This window comes from Carassius auratus, unplaced genomic scaffold, assembly GCF_003368295.1.
Source record: "Carassius auratus strain Wakin unplaced genomic scaffold, ASM336829v1 scaf_tig00217679, whole genome shotgun sequence".
In the NCBI taxonomy this organism is placed as follows: Eukaryota; Metazoa; Chordata; class Actinopteri; order Cypriniformes; family Cyprinidae; genus Carassius; species Carassius auratus.
This window is the reverse complement of record NW_020529182.1, coordinates 43,146-59,196: the sequence shown is the minus strand read 5'-3', so window position 1 is coordinate 59,196 and position 16,051 is coordinate 43,146. Positions and strand designations below refer to the sequence as shown.

Here is a 16,051-nt window from a genome sequence, read left to right as displayed (position 1 = left end):
TAAACCAACTTGTATCTTGAAGTAAATCTGAAGCTGAGTAAAAGCAAACAGACATTAGAGACTCCATTCATCAGCGATCAAACCTTGACTTTCTCACGGCTGGATGCCCGGGTTGGACCTCAATTAAACAGCAGCCAGGCTTGAATGAGGAAAGCAGACAAAGAGAAGAACATCAAAGCCCTTTCATGGAGTGCAGAGTCTTAACCTCTGATCTCAGAGAGGGATTACTTTAATTGGACGTCAGGGATCGACTCCTACAGTACGTCGGAGAATCAGGAAGCGAAGAGCATCGAGGAATCGCACCCCCTCAGTAAACCACGAGCCACGATGGGCTGCAACATGTGTGTGGTGAACAGGCCGGAGGAACAGTACAGGATCATGTTTCAGGTGAAAATACAAACAGAAGTTCATATTAAATGTTCTTTTTATTTTTTTACTTTGCACTTTAAATCATGTGCTTGTTGGAGAAAATTTTTGGAGGTAAAAGTTTCACAAAGTTGGTAAAAATTAATAACCCCACCATAAATATCAATATATCACTTTACAACCATTCAAATGTGTAAGGTTTAGGTTTTTATTATTATAATTGTATTCTGCAAGGATGCATTAAATTGATCAAATGTGACAGTAAAGAACTTTATAATGTTACAAAAAATATTTTACAAAATAAATAAATCAATAAATCAGCACAACTGTTTTTAACGTTGATAATAATAAATGTTTCTTGAGCAGCAAATCAGCATATTAGAATGATTTCTGAAGGATCATGTGACACTCACGACTGGAGTATTGACTGCTTAAAATTCAGCTTTGCTGTCACGGTAATACATTATATTTTAAAATATATTTAAATAGAAATTAGCCATTTTAAATAGTAATCATATTTCACAATATACATTTTTTATGTCTTTTTTAAATGTATTTATGCTGGTAATTTCAAATGTTAAATTTAGGTTTGACCATTAAGCAGTTCTTCAGTGATGTGTTCATCAATAGTTCAACACATAACTATAATTACCACTGAAAAGTTGGAGTACAAGGTCCATTCAAGGTCTTCTTAAAAATAAAAAAAATATTTAGCACAACTAGTAATATAAAACCTCACATTCTGCTGTTCCATATGACACAAGGGTTTATGCATGTTACTCTTACGGGGATTGTAGATATGCCTTCAAACAGGAAACTGTTTATCTTAACAGAACAGGTTTAAGATGTGTCAGGGGGACTTTGAGTTAAGGTTGTGCTTTAGGCAAACAATTTAATGAATTAACCCTGTGTTGAAAACCACAATCCGCTAAACAGCACAAAGACTTCCTACTCAGCAGGCTTTAATTGACATGGCGGTGAGAGAGAAAGCTATGCACGTTTTTAAACCTCTTCCACTATAAGGTCTTAAAGTTAGGTTTCCCTTCTGTCATTTTGTCCAACCACATGGCAGGTCATGTGACTATGATTGATAGCTAGGGGATATTTATACTTCTGGAAAGTAGAGCAGGATGAGAGAAGGGCAGATCAGCTAATAATAAAACCTATCAGGTGTGTAAAATATCTGTGGCTGTGGCACGCAGAGCAGAGATAGGAAAGGAATATTGAATTCAGAAGCAGAGTACATGTGTATCAGAGCAAAGCTGATCCCTTGACTATGTAAAATAAAAAAGCATGTCACGCCTCTGAACACATGGCTTAAAACTGACAATGGGAAAGTGGCTGCAGGGTAATGTCACCTTGCATTAGTATCTGAATAAGTATCTATGACACCTGGGCAAACAAACTATTACAGCATTTTGCAAGGTCACACTCACGAATATGCAAATATTAACTAGATTTATATATTTTCTGAAGAGAATGTGAGTCCACGCACAGCTCACTGCCATGATGCTCAGGTGTTCTGGGTTGTTGCTATGCGGTTGCTGTTCATAGTGGTTGTTAGACATTGCTATGTGGTTTCCATGGTGATTAGGTGGTTACATCATGAATGCATGATTAAAAACAAAACATCAAAAAAAAAAAAAACAAGCATATAAACATTTTATATGTAATAAATAACAGAAAAGTGTCTGCTTTATAAAGACAAACAAACAATTAAATACATTAGTTTGTTTTAGTTAACTAAAATAACCCGATTCATACTATGGTATCATATAACAGCAAAGTGTCTCCTTTTTTTATTTCTAAAAAAGAAAAAGAAAGAGAAAATAATAAAAGAGGAAAAAAAAATTGCAACCTATTTCGAATGCATTGCCGCGTCTCAGTTCTTTCACCTGTAGCATTTAAACTCCACTTGACTAAAATCCTCTCCACAGCTCGAGTTTGCCACTTTAAAGTTTTGTTCAGAGAGCAATTTGCTTTCTCCACCAGACTACGATGTCATGCCAGGAAAGGTTGAGCTTTTTCCAATACCGAGAGGGTCTTCCACTTGATCTCTTCAATCTCACTTCAATTTCCAGCTCTTCTCTCCGCCGTATCCTCCACTGCCGGAGTCTCTTCACAGAGGGTTTTACTCCTTAACCAGTTTATTATGCAATGACAGAGTCCTCTCTGTGTGAGCCTGTTTTAAATGCTGCACACTTATTAGTGGAGAGAGCTGGAAGACACCATAAAACCCCTGCAAAATCAACTGCACCAACACTGGAAGCCCCCTGGATTTACTGCAAAGTAATAGCGAAGTATATTTAATGCACTTTAGAATGAAAACGATATCACCATGAGAGTCATGACAAGCTATGGGTGACATCACCACAAGGCATTGCATCTTTACTTCTTCCTCTTAGCCTTCATGGCTTTCAGACTGAAATTGTTCACACTTAAATAGATATTCACTCCAAAATGAAAACTTTGCTTACTTCACTATTGGCAACAGCAAAGCTGAATTTTCAGCATCCATCACTCGTCTTCAGTGTCACATGATCAATCAGAAATCAATGCTGATTTGGTGCACAAAACATTTCTTTATATCATCAGTTGAAAAAAGTTATGCTACTTAATGTATTCATGGAAACCATGATACAAATTTCAAAAGGACTTATTTATAATAGAAATGTTTTTACTGTCACTATTAATCAATTTAATGCATTAATAATATGGTTCATTTCTTAAAAAAAAAAATCATACTAAATCTTAACTTTTGAATGGTAGGTAAGCCATTGGATTTATGATTTTCTGCCTGGCGACAATGAAACGGGTGAAAAATCCCTCAGGCTTACACTGAAGGAGGGACCAGAGCCATATCTAGGGATGGGAATATTATGGAGACTTATTGGTGGGCTTTTTTTTTAAGTAACCAACCACCTAGCAGCAATATGCTAAAAAGGACTTTAGTAACAGCATAGCAACACCCTGGCAAACATGACAGCACATTTTACACATGCAAACGCCAGTCATTTTCTTCATCGAAGATCTTTAATCACTGCAGTGCTGTCACTTTTTTATAAAAGCAATAAGCCGCCATGATTTAAGTGAAGCTGTTAGATAAAAAATACACAGTAAAATACACCTCTTGTTGCTTACTCTAAAGTGCTTCTCATAGTAACAGTGTTTCTTACACACATTCTCACCCAGTCTTTCATCAGTGTCATGCTCTATGTATCTGAGTATGTGGCATTTGTTCTTGCTTCTGCTCTGTGGCTGGGCACACAGTAATGAAGAGCAGACACATCCTGACAGGCTTCGTTGGACTCAGGACAAGCTGCTGCAGGCATGAATAATACCATTCACACTAGATCACATTAGCCGGTTCTGCTGGAACAGCCAAGCGCATGGAATCGCTATCCGTGAACACCATCGCATTTATTTGGCATTTGGCCATCTTCGTGCGACACTCATCCACGCTAATTGCTTCTAAGCTTTAGACTTATGATGAGCTTTAAATGAGATCGGTCTGCAGCAAAAATCCCGTGCATGTTGAATCACTCCAAAATGAGCCTTTTAGCAGACGCTTTGCCTTTTGTAATCCCGCCTAGCCCCCCCACCCGTCATGTCTGATGAGTTTCCCTCTCGCTCTCTCCGTCTCCCTGCCTCTACCTAACATACCCTGTCAAATTTGTCTCTATGGGATGCTGTTGCTAAGGCAACTGAGATCATTAAGCAAGACTTATATGCTTTCTCACTGCAACGCACGTAGATGCAATAATGATGGCGAAGCTGCGCACACACATAGTCGAGCGCACTAAATCAGGCTATTGAAAAAAACACTGATGTAAATAAACAAAATCTACTTGTGTGCCCTCCACACTGCAGGAGGTCTCTCCAAACATGCAGCGACATGAAAGGAAAAAAGATAAAGGGCTCCAGCCTTCACCTGCTCCAAGAATGGGGGGAAAAAAGAAGAAAGTAAAACTAATCCAGACTGACGTTTGCGGCACAAGTAACCTTTAGTTAAATAATTCTTTGGTTTCCATCACAACCCTTGCCCTGCTCTGATGGCCAGCACTAGTAGGAGCAAAAATTGCTATCGCCCCATCCTGAACATTAATCCAGAGTCTTGAGCAGTGATAGATAGAGATAGAGAGAGAGTGAGTGAGTGAGTTTCCCTCCTCTAAACTCTAATCAAAAACAAGATGAAATCCTGAGGGGAAGGTGATGGAAAGAGGGAGGGAAGACAGGAATAGAGTTTGGGAACAATGTAAAAGGCACAATTTAGAACCTCAAACTGAGTTGACCTAGTTTATCACAGTCCTTAGAACCTTTGTGAAGATGTTTAACATTTCTAACACTTTGTGTAACTGGGTCAAGATGATTGAGAGAAGCAAGCTAATTTCAATATGAGAGTCGAAAAAAGAGCCATAATCAGAATAATTATTTGGAGGAGAATCTAGTGGGAAAAATCCCTCTGTTTCTGTATTATAATTAGCAGTCGTAGCAGGCCGGTGATGGAAATGCAACAACAAACAATAAAACAATCCTACTTCTGAAATAATATACACCAGAGTTAATACTCAGAGCTGGCAAAGTAGATGCATTAAAGCAGTTACAGATGCAATAAGCAGATAAAATGTCTAACAAATAACGCACTTAACACAAAAAGCTATAAAAAGGTATTCGCTTGCAAATGGAAACTATTACATATGATTGATACATTTCCTACAAAAAAAACTTACATTTCATTATATTGTGACATCCAGGAAGTGACATCGTTCTAGAAAAGTGACATTACATTTTAGATTGCACACAAATCATAGTACTGAAGAAGTCTGTCTCTGAATTTACCAAATTTATTGAAACAAAAATGATTGAGCCAATTTTGATTTGCAACAGTTTACAAGATCTACATCATAACATTAGCTAAAATGATTGTTGGCATGAAATGGAAATTCACCCCATCTCTTTTTTAAATGCATCTTATTGAACTTATTGTGAAGGATTCATCCGTTAATTCACATATAAAAAAATAAAAAATAAATAAATAAACCTGAGCATAATTCTGAGTCATAACTCAATCTCCTTGTGAAATGGATACACTTTATCCAAGCCAGACTTCTCCAATCACTTATTCTGCTTTAACCCTGACACTTTCTTACAATGGGTTTCAGATCTGCCTCCAATCAATCAACAGCCAGGTCCCTGCATTACATTTCTTTATTTTTCAATAATCTTTTACTGATCTGTCTCAGATACGTATGCAACACAATATAGAAAAGACTCTTTGTCAATTTCTTTGTTGCATTTGGTATCAAACCAAAAATAAACATTACTTTTAAAGCTTATCAACAGCCAAAAAAAAAAAAAATGCATTTGTTCCCATACTAGCTGAACATTTTCTGAAGGTGAAACATTTCCTTTTACTAAAAGACAACAAAACAAAATTGACATTTTTTAATGCTTCCAGCTGCATGTCTTTGGAAGTGCCGTAATCAGTGCGGCATGTTTGGTAGATCACAGACTCTGAGTTAATGCAGGCATCCCGTGGTGAGATGATAGGGATTGTTGGGGTGTGGATGTGCATTGCAGTATCTGTGTGCACCTTCAGAAGCTCCTTCATTAGCAATGCAATTATTCCACAGGGTCAAACGTACAGGGTGAAGGTCAATAGAGGTGTATCACGAGTTAAAGAGATGTAATTGCTGTCTCTTGGTATTGAACTGATAAGCACAAATCACCCACTGAGTTCTGTAGGCCACTGAATCATGCAGAAGAAATTCCATCACAGTCCATTCGACACACTCTGTTGTTCCTCTAAAAACACTAAAACAAATGTTTTGAACTGATCAACATGCTGCTTTCAAAGGTAAAACTGCTTGTAATTTCCCCCATGATCTCATGTATACAAATCATAAATACTGTCTATACATTGAGAGAGTCATACATTAATAAGCATTTTCTATATGAGCCAGGGAACATATAGAAAATCTTTTTACATGTTGGCCAATATCACTGTTGCTCCATCAACTCTGAATCCCGTGTGCAAACAGTCCATTTGTAATCAAAGCCACTGACAGGATCAATAATGAGCCAAACACAATGAAAAAGAAATAGGTTTCACCTCTTTTAGGCATCGAAGGACTTTCAGTCAAACAGCATAAGGATTGAGGTGAGACCTGGTCTCTAAGGGTCAGCTGTTTGTAGCTTGACTTTCTTTCATAAGGATGAAAGAAACAGAAAGACTGAGAGTTAGAGAGAGAGAGAGAGAGAGAGAGAGGGAGGAGGGGTTGTCGAAAGTACTTTCAGTATTAAACTTGTATTGATTGTGGGTTGCATTCTTGAGGGTTAAATCACCTCTCATCTGTCCCTTCCCAAGGCCTGTCACTGGATGAACTGTCCCAATGCACATATCAAATCTGCACTGTCAGATATATGTCAGTTACAACAACAATAAATATACCAACAGACTAAAAGTCATTACCCAGCAACAAATACTTGATACATTTTTATATATGACAGTGTTGACATGATGAGTGGTAAACAAAAAACACCTGGGAAATTGAAACCAGAAGACTGCACTGAACACTACTTTTCAGGCTTTGTAGCTTTGTCATAGTACCAAGAAGCAACGATGTGCAATAAAAAGAGACTGCTCAGACATTAATTGTTATAAAGGTTAATATCAACCTTAATCGAAATGAACAAGCAATCAATACAACACTGCAGTACATGCACAGGTGATGGAAAGAGGGACAATTTAGAACCTCAAACTGAGTTGACCTAGTTTATCACAGTGCTTAGAACCTTTGTGAAGATGTTTAACATTTCTAATATGTTGTGTAACTGGGTCAAGATGATTGAGAGAAGCAAGCTAATTTCAACATGAAAGTTGAAAAAAGAGCCATAATCAGAAGAATTATTTGGAGGAGAATCCAGTGGGAAAAAGCCCTCTGTTTCTGTTTTATAATTAGCAGTCGTAGCAGGCCGGCGATGGAAACGCATCAACAAACAACCCATCACTCCAATAAAACAATCCTACTTCTGAAATAATATACACCAGAGTTAATACTCAGAGCTGGCAAAGTAGATGCATTAAAGCAGTTACAGATGCAATAAGCAGATCAAATGTCTAACAAATGAGGCTCTAAAAAGCAATAAAAAGGTATTTGCTTATGATTGATAGAATTCCTATTAAGAATTCCTGTTTTTAAATTGTACACAAATTGTAGTACTGATGGAATCTGTCTCTGAATTTACCAAATCTCTTTATTTATTTTCAAAGCTGTCAGTTTTAACACTTTTTAATCTGGTTCTTCTCTGTTTTTCTCCACAGAAGGGAAACACTCTGCGTCCCATTGATGCAGAAGTAAAGGTAACACATATACCACTCAGATCTGAAGTTTGTCTTATCATACGTCAATACCTTAATATTCAAAAGTAATTCAAATCAAATCAGCATGTTAGAATGATTTCTCAAGACACGTGACAGAAGAATGAATGCCAATAATAAATTACACTTAATATATTAAAAAAGAAAACAGTTATTTTAAATTGCAATGATATTTTTTATCAAACAAATGTTTTGGTGAACATAAGAGGCTTTTTAAAATGTATATATATTTAAAATATATTACCGATCCAAGACTTTTGATAAGCAAAGCAGAAGATTCTTCTATAAAATCAGTTTCTATTTGCAGTTTCTTGTCTTTCTATTTCTTTGTGATTGGATGATGGAGAGCTCATGCTTGTCTTGCATAAGTCATTTTTGCTGCTTTGCAATGTTACTTCTCCATAAGGAGAAGCAGAAAAATATCCTTCCTTGAGTTTTGCTTATTTGTGCATTTATCTTCTCTCTCTCCCCTTCTCTCATTTTTCTTATTCTTGTCTCCCTCTTTCCCCACTTCATTCTCTCTATAGTGCTGCTTCAGCATTTTCAGAGGTGTCAGATTAAACAGCCAATCAGTGCATTATTTTTAAGTGGATGTACAACGGCCTACATTATTTCTTGCTCTTTTAACTGTCTGCAGCTCAAAGGCAGAAGAACATCTCACCTGTCCCAGGACAAAGATGGACAGTCCCATGACCCTCTCCTGCTTCAGGTGGTACATAAGGGTCACAGGAGGAGATTGGGTGCAGCTGCTGGCTCGGCCCGGCTCATGGCTATCACAGACTGTGTGGACAACGGCACCCAGACCGACATTAGCTTCCAGAACTTTCTGAATGGGGACAGAGGGTCTTACCCGAGCAGTGGATCACCCATGCCCCCACCCTCTCCTCCCCTCACAAAGCTGGTGGAGCCATACCTGATGAATGACCTGTGAGCGTCTTCACTGTCCTCTGCCTCTTGATCAGTTCTTATTACAGTCTGTATATGTCTGTGAGATGGACAAATGTTACTTGCACTGAAAACCTGCTGAAGAAACATGTGTCTTTTCACAGTGGTTCTTTGGGGCAGGAATATAGTGATCCAAATGATTACTTCAATGTTGCCAACCATGAGGCGGATCAACAAGAAGAGCTGGAATATGAGGTGGGAAAACAAGAAGTCATTATAGCCTTTTACATACAAGTAAACCACTAATAAAATAAACAATATTTATAACAAACAATCAAACACAAATTAAACCTGGGTGGTGTAATAATAATAATAAAATTATTTTGAATGTCGAATACCGATTGGTTGATAATAATCTAATCTAATCTAATCTAATCTAATATAATATAAAAAGGTAAACTTATTAATAAAATTGTCCTGGCTCACAATAATCCAAATAAAATGCAAACAAGATCACTGTAAATAACTGTTTTTTTGTTTGTTTGTTTTTTAAAGGCATGCTGTTTGCTTCATTTTACTTTTCACTAAGTAAAACACATGCACTCTAAGTGGAAAAAATAGACTAGATGGGTTGATGCAAGACCAGTGACCCAAACACATTATTACAATATCTCATAAATTTGCTCTAGCTGGTTTTTCTGTCCTGGTGCATCTTTAAAGCAGGGGGTTTAACCTCTGCCCTATAAGCAGCTCTTCCTCTCTGTCTTTGTCAGGAAGTGGAGCTGTATAAGTCGAGTCAGCAGGATAAACTGGGGCTAACAGTCTGTTATCGGACGGATGAGGAGGAAGACCAAGGCATCTATGTTGGGGAAGTGAGTGGCCACATGAGGCTGAATTGTATATATTAGTGCTCAACACAATCACTATGCTAAGTATTTAGCTGAGATTTTGAAGTTATCCAGCTGATATTTAAACCCTGTTCTTAGGTGAATCCAAACAGCATAGCAGCAAAAGATGGAAGAATCAGGAAGGGGGACAGGATATTACAGGTATGCTTTTGCTCAGATGTGTTGCTAGAGTCAAACGACATCAACAACAATCATTGATGAACTGACACAATCACGTCGTCACGTTCATCTGGGAGGTCAAGTGTTTCTAGAGACAATCAGTCTATAAACAGATAATTGGTGTGACTTTTAACACAGCCCACACAATTACTCTAGAGAATAATTACAGAACAGCACAGACAATGTGTCATGTTGCCTTTGTCTCGACAAGTTCTTCATTTATTATGGTTTCTGATGTGGCACGGACACACTCAGTACCAAGGACTCAGTCGCTGATGTTTTGATGTTATGTTGTTTTTGTAAAAGAGCTGACCTTTTGTGTTTGAACGTAGCTGTGAATGAAGTCTCCGTCTGTCCCACATTAGATAAATGGGATGGAAGTTCAGAACCGAGAGGAAGCGGTGGCCATCCTGACCCGTGAGGACAGCACCAACTTCTCATTACTGCTGGCCAGACCAGAGATAGAGGTAAATAAATACAACACATGTGAAAGAGATAGAAACACATTAGAATAAAGAGGATAAATACATACTTTTTTGAGAATATGAAACAGAAAGTAAAGTATTTGTTCTATACAGTAATATGACAAAATTTTGCAAAGTGCTGCATCTCATGTCACCATACATTGTCTCTTTTTAGGAGAAACCTTGTAGACAAATTGGACACTAAAATGAACCATGCATGAACCATTAAATCATCCCCCCAAATCTCACATCCTCGGAGCTATTAAATGTTTTTCTAAACCCAGACATACATGCATGATTCAAGTGCACATAAAATGAGCTTTTTGAGGCACATGCAAAGTTAATGGACCCACTCTGTCCCCAATGACAGCATATCCTAAAATGAATGGCTTAGTTTGCTGAAGGAAGGGAAACAGAAGAAGTCTCACATCACTCAATGTCTCAATCATGTGATCACTCTTAGTGATGGGTGTCAAGGATGTGTGGCAGTTCCATTAACACTATTCCACAAGGAGATGAAGAGTGAGAGGGAACAAAGCTGCTTTATAGAATGGAGTGAAAAGTACTCCATTAGAAAGATATGCACACAGGAGAAGTAATTGAAGGAATTGATGGAAGGTATGAGAGAGAGGGCAAATTAAGAGGTAGGAGCAAAGTACATTATGAAGGAAGGATATCAAGGACATAAACTAAGCCATCTAATGAGACTATGCTAAAACTTTAACCAGTGCTGGAATTTTACTTCTGCATTTATCTTTATTTGTTTAAAAGCTGTTTTTTTTATCCAAAGTGACTTGGTATAAATGAGAATAACACTAGCAGAAGCAATTAATCTGAACTAAATTTCAAAGTTGTCAGTGCAAGCAAATGTATTGTTTTATTTAATACAAATTTAACAGCATTTTTACCTTTACTTGCACCACACAATTATAAACTGTTCTAAATGTGAACCTATTTCAGAGCTGCATATATGGTGTTCTGAATTTCTGACTTTGTAAATTGTTCTGCAATATCTGGGGAGCCAGTGGTAATATTGAAAAAAATGGTTGTTGGTTATTGTGTGCAGCCGGCAAAAATCATCCATCATGAGCACAGCCGTCAGCTAATGAATAAAACAGGGAGCTCATTTCAGCCAACGCACAGCACTAACAAGATCAGAACAAAAAGGGGGCCATTTTCTACCTCACATTCTCATCTACAATCACCATCCCAGCAACACAAAATGATTAATAATGAACTGAAGACCAGAAACAAGTGGAGCTGTCAGACCAACAGAGGAAGAGATGGATAGAGAAAGAGAGAGAGAAATAGATAAAGAAAGAGAAACAGGAAGGGATTGCTGAATTACAGAAAGAGATTACAGGCTGACTAAATCAAGAGGAAAGAACGAGAGACAAATATGCTTGAGAAATGTCACAGGCAGACTATTAAAACAACCTGTGTTGCTCTTAATAAATGTTAATAACTGTGTTGCTCATTCATAACCAATTCAAGTGATAACTGCAACTGATTTTTGGCTTGCAATTATAGACAAAGATACTCAGGGAAAACAAGTCAATACTTCAATAAAACTGTATTCACCAATAAATCTTGATTTGTAGCAAGACATGACAATTGTCACAAATTAAAAAGGAACAAATGAACAGTAATATGAGTAATAGTGCCATTTTGTTATAAAGTGTCTTACAATAATTGGTAAGTCTCCATGATCTTGTAATACATCGTATGCACTATGTACTATATACATTCAATGTGATAAATATCTGACAATACGTTGTTCAAAATGCCAGCTATAGATAAATGTAATTGTATACACACACACACACACACACACACACACACACACACACACACACATATATATATATATATATATATATATATATATATATATATACTATATGTATATGTATGTATGCCTGTTTGTATGTATGAAAATACTAGGCCTCAATATAATAACAATTCTCACAATTCTTGCTTTACAAACAAACATGTTGTAATATCTATATTGCCATCTACTGTTGAAACGTGTTACTGCATGTATTTACTTCTATGACAATACTGGTGATGTTCAACCTCTTACTCTTCCCTCTTTCTTTCTTTTTCCCATCCGTTCCTTTGTACCTTTCACCTAGACGGACACTCATATGGACCCAGAGGAGATTGACTGTGAGTTACCTGTAGGGATGAGTGTGGACAGCCTTAATACTTCCCCTCTGTCATGCCTGTACCAATTCCGCCAACAGAGAGCCCAAGGAGGCATTCCTGAGGAAACCCTACATCAGGAGACACCCATGCTCAGCTTAGCGACCCTCAGCAACAGTCAAGAGCTTGACAGTGGTGTGGGCAGAACAGATGAGAGCACAAAGAACGAAGAATCCTCTGAGCACGACATCCTTCTGGGCGATGAACAGACCAGCGCCACCAACACAAATGCCACCAACACGCCTGGCAGCTTGCGCAAGTTCAGGCCGGGCAGGAGCGGCGGAGGAGGGAATGACACGCCATCGCCGCTGTTTCCTCTCCGAGAGCTCCACCTTAGCACAGACTCACTGGACTGTGGAAGTGTGGGTGGTGGATACCTTCATGATCCCGTCAGTGGGATGATAATGCCAGGCCTGACAGAGGAGGAATGTGAGAGGTACAAGCAGCTTCTGGAAATCAAGTGTCGCTATGAGAAGAGGATGAAGAAAGTGCAACAGGTTCAAGATCAGCAGCAGAAAGAAGGAGAGACACCAGTGGAAGCTGAGAATAGGGAGGAGACTATGGATGAGAACAGTAATGAGAACCTTACTCTACATGAGATGGCGCTTTTGGAAGAGGAGATGAGGCACCTTGAGTTCAAGTGCCGGAACATTCTACGAGCACAGAAGATGCAGCAGTTAAGAGAAAGCTGTTTAAAAGCCTGGCTGATGGAGGAAGAAACATCTGGTAGGGTGTCTGCAGAACCTCAGGGGTCTCCACTGCATGAGCTGTCTGACATCAACGAGCTTCCAGAGAAGGAACGGTCGGACAAGGACAGCACCAGCGCTTACAACACAGGGGGAGAGAGCTGTAGGAGCACACCTATGGTGAGTGAACATCGACTTCCAGTTTCTCAAATCGATGAGTCCACAAGCCCTCTACTAAGTAGACACAGGGACCGACCAACCTGGAGTGAAAGAGGGCGAGCAAGCCTCAACAGTTCATATTCACCAAGCAGCTACAAGAAGTTTCTGACTAACACCCCTATGAACCAGAAATTCTGCTCACTCACTAGAGAGGGAACCATCCGTCGCATGCCTGAAGGGGTGGCACAAGGTGGAAATTCTAGGGTGAGCAGCCATAACAGGAATGGTGGTCGCAGTGCTGAGTCAAGTCCTTACTTCACTCGACGACGTCATTCCAACTGCTTTACACCAGAGCGCTACCAGAGTTGCATGCATCTGGGATCCTCACCTTCTGAGAGTTCTGGACCTTTGGATAGAGCTGTTGAAGGAGAAAGTGAGGCACCGATGGGTGGCAGTGACCGTGAGGGGCATGGGAATACCACCTTGGAGTCGTTGCCTCACCCAAGCCCAGTGAAGCTTTCTTTGGCCTTATCATTGCCACTTCCCCCTCCATCCCCACGCATGGAGTGGAAGGTGAAGATAAGGAGTGATGGGACGCGCTATGTGGCCAAGCGTCCTGTTCGAGACCGGCTCTTGAAAGCCCGAGCTATGAAGATCTGTGAGGAGCGTAGTGGAATGACGACTGATGATGACGCAGTGAGTGAAATGAAGATGGGTCGCTACTGGAGCAAAGAAGAGCGTAAGCAACATCTGCTGAGGGCCCGCGAGCAGCGCAGACGCAGAGAGTTTATGATGCAGAGTCGCTTGGAATTTATGAGAGAACACGGTCTGGACATGGGCAAGGAAAGCCAGTCAGAGTCAGGCCAGAACCCAGCCTCAATCCTGGAGCTCAGTCAGAAAAAGAGCTCCAAGAAACGCAACCGACGCATACTGGACAACTGGATTACTATCCAAGAGCTACTGGCACATGGCTCTCGCTCTCCAGATGGGACAAAGGTGTATAATCCTCTTCTGTCTGTTACCACAGTCTGAAAGGATGGTGTGGAAGGACAACAGAAAGAGAATGTATTCGATTCATTTATCAAATACTTTCTTGAACAGTTCAAGTATCATCTTTCTACATTGCTAATATAGCTAAGCGACATCTAGCAACTATCGCCCTCTTTAATTTAATTTGAACAAATCCTATTTGTTACGAAATCCCAAATTTACCTGAGAAGCAACATTAAAAAAAGACATGTTTTCATAAATACTTATGTTGTTTTTAAATTGATTATGCTCATACCCAAATAAAATATACATTCTCTTAAAGTGTTGCATCTCAAGTAAACATACCTTTCAAAGATTTTTTAGATTTTCCAGAAAACAAAGGAAAAAAAAAAACTAAAAGCCAAGTAAATGTTTATGGGTGGCAGAAATATCAAGTTTGTGCAAAAACTGATTAATTGTCTGATTAATGTCAAACTGTATTGGTTCTCAATATACATTATCACTCCTCAGTGACAGACGCTCAGAAGATTATGAATGTTAAATGAATGTAACAACGCACATGTGTAACAAGCACAACGCATACTCCACAAACTGTACAAGCAGACAGGTCTTAGTCATAATCTGCTCGTTGCAAGTAGATATATTGGTCAAATAAAACTAATTCAGTATCTTCCTTGCAGCTGCACAGAAAGGCACACTGAATCAATTTCTTAACTCTTGAATTTTCATGGAGAATATTGAGGGGGATGGAATAACAATACGATTTTTGTACAATTTACTGCTCTGATTACAAAATCATTAAAGTGCTTAACCTGTGCAGACACAATCATGTTAAACTTTCCTGCAGAGATGTGGTGCTGAACATTTATACTGCTTGTTTGTGATGCTCTGTTTACATTATCCTCCTGTACTGTTCATTATGACCCAAATACGGCAAAGCACAATTTAAGCCGCATTGTGCTTTTTAACTTTGAATGTATGGTAATTATTTTCCTTTACATCCTAAGTCATCACGGAGAGACTTTCACAAGCCTATGTGGCCTACTGTGGACACATACAAATCACCAGCAAAAAGGGAAAGCACAAACACACACTGGATCACTATGAAATCTAACCAGCTTCTAAATGAAAACAGATTGTACATTTTAATATACGGTTATTAGGAGCACCTGAAGTGGTTCACACAAGTGTAGCAAAGGAGCTAAAAATGAGGGGATATTGTTATTCATGAATAAATGAATGGCATACGAATTTGTTAACATATTTGTAAGTGTTTAAAACTGAAGTTTTTTGTAGAAAATGGCCTTAAGAGTTTCGACCAGTTTGGTGATGAGAGCCACTTGTTCAGCTCAACTAATTTTGCATGATTTAAACTATGATTTTGACTATACTGTACATGCCAGAAATACACAATGAACTTTAGTGAAGTACTTCTATTTCTAAGTATACAAATGTATGTGACCAGAGGACTTTATCCAGCATCATTTACCACTTCTGTCTTGGTGTTGGATAAAAATGAAGAAATCTACAGTTATATAATTATCTACAGTTATATAGTTATAATACTCATATGGTACCTGTTGATTGATATCAATAGTCCCGATTATACATTGTGTAATGTGCATTCGTTCTTGAGTGGTTATTTCAATGCATTACTAAAACCGTATAAAATACAACATTTTAGACAAATAAAACAATTTTGTATGCTTAATATAAATTTGTCAATTCATACTTGGATTCACACAACACACATTCATACTGTACACACACCAAAATAGAGGAACACCCAGACAAATAGTCACTCAGAAATATATATACTGTATATATAAAAACAACTTTCCAACAGCA

General features: G+C 38.5%; 1 protein-coding gene across 1 annotated transcript; it reads left to right on the top strand.

Annotated features, from left to right (window-relative positions):
- Positions 1-219: 219 nt before the first annotated feature.
- LOC113102072 (PDZ domain-containing protein 4-like) lies at positions 220-14,245 on the top strand. Its single transcript, XM_026265733.1, has 8 exons — positions 220-387; positions 7,691-7,729; positions 8,385-8,674; positions 8,797-8,887; positions 9,406-9,504; positions 9,619-9,681; positions 10,065-10,166; positions 12,299-14,245. Exons 1-8 carry the CDS (start codon positions 328-330, stop codon positions 14,243-14,245), a joined length of 2,691 nt encoding a protein of 896 aa, XP_026121518.1. The 5' UTR covers positions 220-327.
- Positions 14,246-16,051: the final 1,806 nt, after the last annotated feature.

What these genes read in the sequence shown, in the direction of transcription:
- LOC113102072 (XM_026265733.1), top strand. Translation starts at nt 328, where the DNA reads ATGGGCTGCAACATGTGTGTGGTGAACAGGCCGGAGGAACAGTACAGG. An exon ending in CCATTGATGCAGAAGTAAAG is followed by an intron (nt 7,730 to 8,384) that starts GTAACACATATA and finishes AACTGTCTGCAG; the next exon opens with CTCAAAGGCAGAAGAACATC. An exon ending in TGGCCAGACCAGAGATAGAG is followed by an intron (nt 10,167 to 12,298) that starts GTAAATAAATAC and finishes CCTTTCACCTAG; the next exon opens with ACGGACACTCATATGGACCC.